General features: G+C 35.2%; 1 protein-coding gene across 1 annotated transcript; it reads right to left on the reverse strand.

Moving 5' to 3' along the window:
* Nucleotides 1-1,160: 1,160 nt before the first annotated feature.
* LOC145039729 (uncharacterized) lies at nucleotides 1,161-7,870 on the reverse strand. Its single transcript, XM_078987751.1, has 16 exons — nucleotides 6,968-7,870; nucleotides 6,789-6,868; nucleotides 6,627-6,686; nucleotides 6,401-6,539; nucleotides 6,140-6,286; nucleotides 3,595-5,980; nucleotides 3,208-3,278; nucleotides 3,043-3,114; nucleotides 2,705-2,966; nucleotides 2,527-2,611; nucleotides 2,327-2,460; nucleotides 2,153-2,234; nucleotides 1,996-2,083; nucleotides 1,779-1,933; nucleotides 1,304-1,692; nucleotides 1,161-1,204 (listed from the first exon to the last, which is right to left on the reverse strand). The coding sequence occupies exons 1-16, from the start codon at nucleotides 7,868-7,870 to the stop codon at nucleotides 1,161-1,163; spliced, it is 5,097 nt and encodes a 1,698-aa protein (XP_078843877.1).
* Between the last annotated feature and the right edge of the window lie 223 nt (nucleotides 7,871-8,093).

Here is an 8,093-nt window from a genome sequence, read left to right on the forward strand (position 1 = left end):
TCCCAACATGAAGGAGATGTTGTCCCGTATGGACTGATCTTCTGTTTTTGCTTTCTCAAAGATGTTATGCAGTGTTTGAACATCTACGTCGTCGGGGTGATTCGCTATGTATAATACGATATTTTCGTCGATGCAGAAACTCTCTTCTAGTCGAGATTGGATTGCTTCAAGTATATCACCGATTTCCCTAAGGAAATCGATCATGATGGTCAAACTTTTGTTGTAATCGCTGTTATTCATTCTGGGTATATTGTTTTTAATGGCTCGTTATGGCATTTATTTATAGAAGAGACAATGTATGTGTGTGGTGGATTGAGTGATAGTATTAGAGTTGGATGTATGATAATTTTTCGTAGCTATAGCATGGCTTAGTATGCAGCATGCGTTGTCAAGTTGTTTGTTAAACAACGTGGCCAGGTATGATTTTCGTGTGTAAAGATTATATATATGATTTAATTTAAATCCTGGATAAGGGTCAATAGTGGACAGATAATGACTACTTTTGTTTTTAATAAAAATAACGATTTATATAACGTTTTAAAAGTATGATATATTTCCAAGATAACAGTGAATTATAGATAGGGAGGAGTTTAATTCTTAGCTGTGTGCAGATGTGTTTAATGGTGTGTTGATGTCTATGTGGTAGTCATAGACTTTGCAGGTAATCATGACATATGGAAGGTTAAATAGAAATTATGAAATACTGTGATATTTTGATAGCAGAGGGGTTGTGATAAAAATTATATTTGTTTTTAATATCAAAAAGGTTAGGATCGTTGAACTTTTTAAGTCAGGAGTTATACTATGTTGAAGGTCAATATATTTGTTACGCTTAAAGGTTGTATTAAATTAAAACATAGGGAAAGAAGGCCGATATAAAAAGTAAAGAGATAATCCTCTGTAAAGGTATTCCATTTTTAATATTTTAGTAAACGAAATCATAAATTTTATTTGAAAATTTGTCATTTTTCTTATTTAAATTAAGGTTAATATACGACGATAGGTGATAGATTAATGAACATATGTTACTGATATTTACTATCATAAAAAGCCAAATACCACAAAGTCTGAGACTAAAAAACATGTTTTCTGGACTTTAGTTTATACATATTATGCAAAACTGATAATGTCATCATTATCAACGTCGGAGGGGAGATGGATCATTCTATCTTGCGTGCACTTTTACGCTTTGTATTTGATGTGTCTGCAATAGTAAATTTCCACATATAATTATATACGTATTTGTTAACAAAAATGTAAGAGGTTACTTTGTAGTGTATGCAGATAATAGAGAAATATTTACCTTGGCTTTCAAATGGTAATGACCTTCTGACGTTTGCTCTACTGTGTTGAGGAACTGAAGAACAGTCTTTCTCGCTGTCTTTTGATGGAGATCGATGATGTGGTGCTGGTGTTGTTGGGTATGCTGTTTCCTGTGGGTTACTTTTTTCGATATCTGTAATCATAAAGCGAATGTTCGTATCTGTCGATGTGTTTGTGATACGAAGTTTCATTTTTTTGGCTATTCCTTGTACAGTAGTGGCAATTGCAGGTAGTTGTCCTCTACAGTTTATGTCATCGTCTGGTATAAGTTTATCAGCTGTAGAAACGAATAAGTCTTGTGTTGCGTTATCGGAGAGCAGAGCAACTATAGAATTATTTTCGTCTGTAAGTGTTGCACTAAGCTTGAACCTGGGGTTTTGCATAGTAAATGTAGGTATAAAATCTATGATTTGGTTAAATATTTGTTAACATAAAAGTTATATATTTAGACTTACATTATAGTTGGTGCATTGATTATACCATCTGAAGGACAGAACCAACTTTTCCCCTGTTTAAAAGTTGGGATCTTGCAATTTGGACATTGAACTTGGTACCAACAATCAGAAAATACATACGCAGTTATGACAGCTTTTGTAGTGAAACTTTTGTTCTGCATAATAGATATGTTGTCATAATCTACATAATTTAAATTGCATTAATAAAAAAATATACCAGGAGTTCAGGATGACCTCTTTGTAATATGTCTCCTAATGGTGTTGGGATGTCGAAAAATATAGAGGAGTCACTAAACGTACGGAAACTGTACAATCGGGAAATTATATTAATCATTAACGAAATATTTACAATGTTTTTATATGCGTTAAAATACCTGTCCGTTAGAAGCGGTGTTTCTGGAATTGGTGGATTGATGTGTAGGTGACTTGCACTGCTTGTTCCAAGTCTTAGGGAACCTTTAAATTACCAATTATACATAACATGAATGTAAAAAATATATTTGTTACAAGTTAATAGATGATATCAGAATAGTAAAAAAAAAGTATACCATCATAGGTTGAAATCTTTATACTAGTTATCGCAACAACAACGGGAGCAACAGTATTTTCCAAACCAACAGCATCAAACTTTGAAGGTATGTTCGTGCATTCTTTCCATAAGCTTATTGCAATATCCTCGCCTCTAATGTTGGTATTTATAAAGCGTGTTAAAACCTTATGAAAATAATTATAAAAATACCTTACTTACAATTCATTCTTTAATATTAGTAATAGATATGGTTCTTTGTTTTTCTTCGTACACCTAATAAGTTTGCTGAAGACACCAATAAAATCTGCAAATGGAATTTAGTGGTTTACAAAAGTTATTAACGATTTATGTAAGTGTTTACTTTAAAAACGTGAATGCTGTATAAGTAAATGATAACCTGCATGTCGATCCACGTAATCTGCGATTTGTTTTTTAGTTATGAAAGTAAACCAGCATGCAGGAATTGTATGTGTGTCTTGGATAGATGTAATTGATGATGCCATTCCAGCAGCTATGTAGATCTCATTATCCAGCCATTTCTGATATCGGTCTGGAATTCCGCATGCATATTTTTCAATCGTATAGCATTTACTGGGAATTAGGACAGATTGTAAATATCCTTGGTCTTTTCGTTGACCCAAAATTTGAACAGCATCACCCTTATATAAATATTATGAATAAATTAGTATAAACTTGTGACGGAATAAGGAAAAATAAAATAATGGTATAACTTACATTTCTATCAACAGCTAAGAACCATGTTTCCTGAGTCCTTACTTGTGGAGTCCACATTCGCAATATTCGAAGCTGCAAACATGAATGAAACTCATATCTTGCATCTATATACATACCCCATAATAAAAATGTATATGTTGCATAAACTAAAGTATAGTTGTAGACCTGTATTGTTGTTCCTGGACATCCATAATGTAGATTGGAAACTGTTGTTACTGTTTGGGACATGGTTAAAACTGGAAAAGAAAAAAGTTAATACAACATTATTTTTTATTACATCTAAAAAGTTAACGTAATATGGTACAATAAAACGAATCAGATACAAGAAAAAAACAGAAACATTGTATATATGTTTAACCTCTGAGTTATTTATTTTTTGTAAGAAGTCTTTGAAAACAACATTTTTTGTAATGTTGTTTGTCGTTTTATCATCAGAATGCATAAGTATTTTAACTGCTTCTGGAGATGTGGCACGTGACAATGCAACATAAAGTTGGCCGTGTGTGAAAACAGGTTCCGGCAAATATATTCCAATTCTCGTTAAAGACTGACCTTGACTTTTGTTAATAGTCATACCATAACAAACTTTAACAGGAAATTGCTTTCTTATGAATGTAAAAGGTATATCAGGAGCTTTATGAATAAATCTAATACGAGGCAGAAAAACCTTCTTCCCAATGCTGGTTCCAGTAATAATTGATGCCTCAATCACATTTGATAACAACTGTGAGACCATTAATCGTGTACCATTACACAAACCTTCTTTCTGATTTATATTTCGAATTAGCATTATAGGTGTGTTAATTTTTAATAAAAGTGAATGTGCAGGTATGCTTGGAAATGTAAGTCCATTAAGATATTCCAACGGATAAAATGTATTAAACTCTGTAGTCTGCTTCCCGTTAAATTCAATGCTGTCAGCACTCTCGTAAATCTTTGAAACCCCAGGAATTTTACGCATAACAATATCATTTATGTGTTGTATTGTTTCGTTTTTGGGACAAACTATTGCCCTGCCAGATAACATGCTTGTTGAGATATTGGTTTGAAAGATATCTCCATAAACAAAATTTATAAGGGAATCTAACCCGTTTTCCGATGGAGGTATAAGGAGTGACCTAGGGATTTCAATCCATGTAGTATTTATCCTATCAACAGTATCCATATTACCAATCCTACCATCTCCAACCTGAACCAGCCATGTCGCAAAATCTGATGCATTTAACTCTATTTTCGATGACATAGATGAATCCTTAAGTCTCATGTTGGCACTTAGTTTACATAATTTGAAATAGGGCCATAGATAGGAATTGGGTAGAGTTAGAGAAACTATCTCAGACGGTGTAGATTTTGGGGACACTGGCAATGTCTGTCGGAAGTCTCCTCCTAACAACATAGACATACCACCAAAAGTTTTTGCTTCACAGTCAAGTATATCTTTTAAAGAACGATCTAGACATTCAAAACAACGTCTGTCACTCATTGGCGCCTCATCCCATATGATAATAGAAGTTTGCTTTAGCAACTCAGCAAGCATTGTGTGTTTTCTTATATTGCATGCGGTTTTTTCTGAAAAGTCTATTGGAATATTAAACCTGGAATGAGCTGTCCTTCCTGATGGAAGAAGCAAAGAAGCAATTCCTGAGGCAGCAACAGCTAGTGCTATTTTTCCTCTTGAACGGAAATAAGCAAGCAATGTATTCCACAAGAAAGTTTTTACGGTTCCTCCATGACCATAAACAAATATAAGCACTTGTTGTTGTGTTTCCTCTGCAGAGCGAACGTCATTGTACACCTGCAGCTGTGCATTATTCAGTAGTGGCAACATATGGTCATGAGTAGACATAAGAGCTGCCTTATTATAAGAACTTTCTTCTAGGAAGAGACGATTTTTTAACAGTGTGATGTTGCTATCTGTTAGTTTTGGTAGATGAAAGTCCAAAATAGATCGTGGTGGAGTAGACGACCTTAGTATGTGATCTAATTCAAATAAGACCAATTGTTGTATATGACTATCATCTATATTCAACTCAATAGTAGGATTTGATGACCGCATCCTATAAACTAAGTCATCACTCATTTTTCTCCATCCAATGTCCCACAAACACATGGGATCATTAACATCACATAAAAGCAGAAGATAACAGAAAAGAGACCGCAACTGAGATGAAGTCGCCCACTCAGAAGCTTGCACAAAAGCATCCATCCATTCTTTGTCATCTCCAATCAACCCTAATTCATTGCATGCACTACGGAAATCATCGTACATTACATCTGACACAGTGCGAAGCTCTTCATATGACTTACAACCTTTTTGGTGGGACAGCAACATCCTCAAGAAAAACAACTCTCCACCAGTTGGGTGGACAAATATAAGTCTACCAAGTGCACGGGAGTTTGAACGCCTTCTTCTTTTCCAACATTTTTCCCTGTCATCCCACCAATATTTCGTGGGGTAAGAGGCGTATGTAAGTTCGCGACCGGTTGAATCCCATCTATTCTTTTCAAACCAACCTAATAGCAAACTACTACCAAAGGTGGGATTTTCGACTACCTCTTTGATTTGAGTATTTTCTTTAAAGAATACCGACTGCATATTCGGCAAATGGACAGGAAGAATAATAACAGGGGGATCACGCTCATGAATAGGAAAATCAAGTATCCGCCATGCAGCCTCATGGGGACAGAGAAAACGCCCATCAATATAATTTTTTATCTCGTCAACAACTATACATTGTCCAGAGACAGACGTATCAGCACATTGAGTATCTTTCTGAACAACAAATCTGACCCGTTCCATTCCCTTTGATACATACTTGAACAGGTACTTAATCATCATATTCCACCCGCAATACTCAACATTAATATGTGCGTTGAAACGACTGGACAACCTCTTATTATACGGAACTATGTATCTGTTATCTATCTGTATACCACTCTACAACATATGAAGTGAACTTGAATTTCTTTTATAATGAGCGTAGCCGTCCCTATCAAAAAACGTAGCAGAGACAAACGACTTAGGAAATTTTTTCTTGCAATTTCCATCCTTCATACAGGGCGCCTTAGAATTCAGCAAACCACATGGTCCGTGGACCATACACCTGGTAACAATTTCATATAACAGTGGCTCTGAAACAGGATCAGGCAACTCGGCAGTAATGTAATCATCAACTTTTGAAGGATCTTTTATCTTATGTGAGTCTTCAACCCATATAAGTATATGACAATGAGGCAACCCTCTCTTTTGAAATTCAATGGTATACAGATCTACAAAAAAATATACATACATATATATATATATATATATATATATATATATATATATATATATATAAATGTTAGAATAAAAAAATACACAATTGTTATATAAATCAGCAAGACATAAGTTAGAAAGGAACTTACATGCTGAAACAGGGCCAAAAGTCTTATCAGATTTCAGATATGCAATGAATGCAGTGACTTTCATATGAAATACCCGTGAAATTATATCAGCTCTACTACCAACATCAGTTTAATGATGGGAATTCATATAACGTGTGATTTCTGGCCATCCAACATTGCACGTAAAAGTTATAAAGTACTGTGGATTCCCGTATTCCCGACAGATAGAAAGAGCATCCTGATAGTGACTGTACATGTATCTTGGACCACCAACAAAAGATGGAGGCAAAAAAACACGCTTACCAACAGAACGACTTTCAGTATCACCACGTGAAAGTGCATCTTAAATGCCACTAACATACGCTGATCTGAGTTGGCTCTGATTGTGTTCATAGAAATCAAGCCTTGACAATTCGATGCATGCATATGCATCCACCAGATACTGTTGAAACAGTCTACAAGAATTTAACAAAAGAGACCATACACCATTCCTTGCATGTATCTGATAACTATAATACATATTGATAGTAAGATTTCTAACCTTACTGCTTCTCTCATCATGAAGTTTTAAACGCGGAGACCAACCTGTTTCACCATACGGAAAAAGGACAGGATACTGCAAAGCCATATAGCTAGGATGAAGTTTGCTAATCCTGCGTGGAACACCACTCCTGGAATGTATAACTATGTCGTATGTACTGCCTATTGCGTCTTCACCAACAACAATACAACCCAAAGTACCATGAGCTGGAGGTCCATATAAACGGTCAGGGACATCATTAAACAAACAAACCGCATAGTCAACCAAACTGTTTTCAACAGCAAGGTCTTTGGCAGTCTTAAAAGTCCTTACATACTCATTATGAATATTGAAAACACCCATAAGAGTTTCAACAATCATTGGATCTAAAGACTGACCGTCTTTCCTTTCAACTGCAGACAACCTATTCTGTAATTCATGTTCTGTATCTACAATATAAAGCTGTAAAAATCTAGGTCCTTTTTCATCAGGTATATCAAAGGCACCTATCCAATGACAAACCTGACCAGAAACCTTGAACACATAAGGACCAGCCGTTTTATTAACATCCTCATCAACTTTACCTCCAAAAGAGGTCATACTGAAGATATTATTATAACCCCTAATATTTTTTATAAAAGGGGGGAAATCATAAAGAGCCGCTAACAACTGAGGAGGTGCAAGCGAATACGGCAAGACTACAGAGCCAGACCTACAACAACGGCTATAAGCAGGACACTGTGGACGTGATAAATACTTAACCCTTTCATCAAACCAGAACAGAGCAGAACACGAAACACAAACAAAATTACAATCACCAATATCATCATAAGCAGGCAAAACAGGCAAAGAAGGTATCTCAGGAGGTAAAATACCAGCTAAACGTCTAGATAAGGGACGCTTGGAAGACAAAACTCCAGACATCAAATAAGTACATAACAGCAATTATAGATACCTAAATTTAAAAAAAAAAAAAAAACAAAAAAAAAAACACCCAACAACAAAAGAACATATAATCGCAAGATACTGGCAAGCAGAAATTCAAAAGCGGCAATTAGAAAGCAAAATTAGAACGCAAGATATAGCAAGACGCCGACGTCTACTTAAAGTGATATACCGACAAACAGAAATCAAAAGCGCGAATTAG

This window comes from Lactuca saligna, chromosome 4 (genome assembly GCF_052625555.1).
Source record: "Lactuca saligna cultivar CGN05327 chromosome 4, ASM5262555v1, whole genome shotgun sequence".
In the NCBI taxonomy this organism is placed as follows: Eukaryota; Viridiplantae; Streptophyta; class Magnoliopsida; order Asterales; family Asteraceae; genus Lactuca; species Lactuca saligna.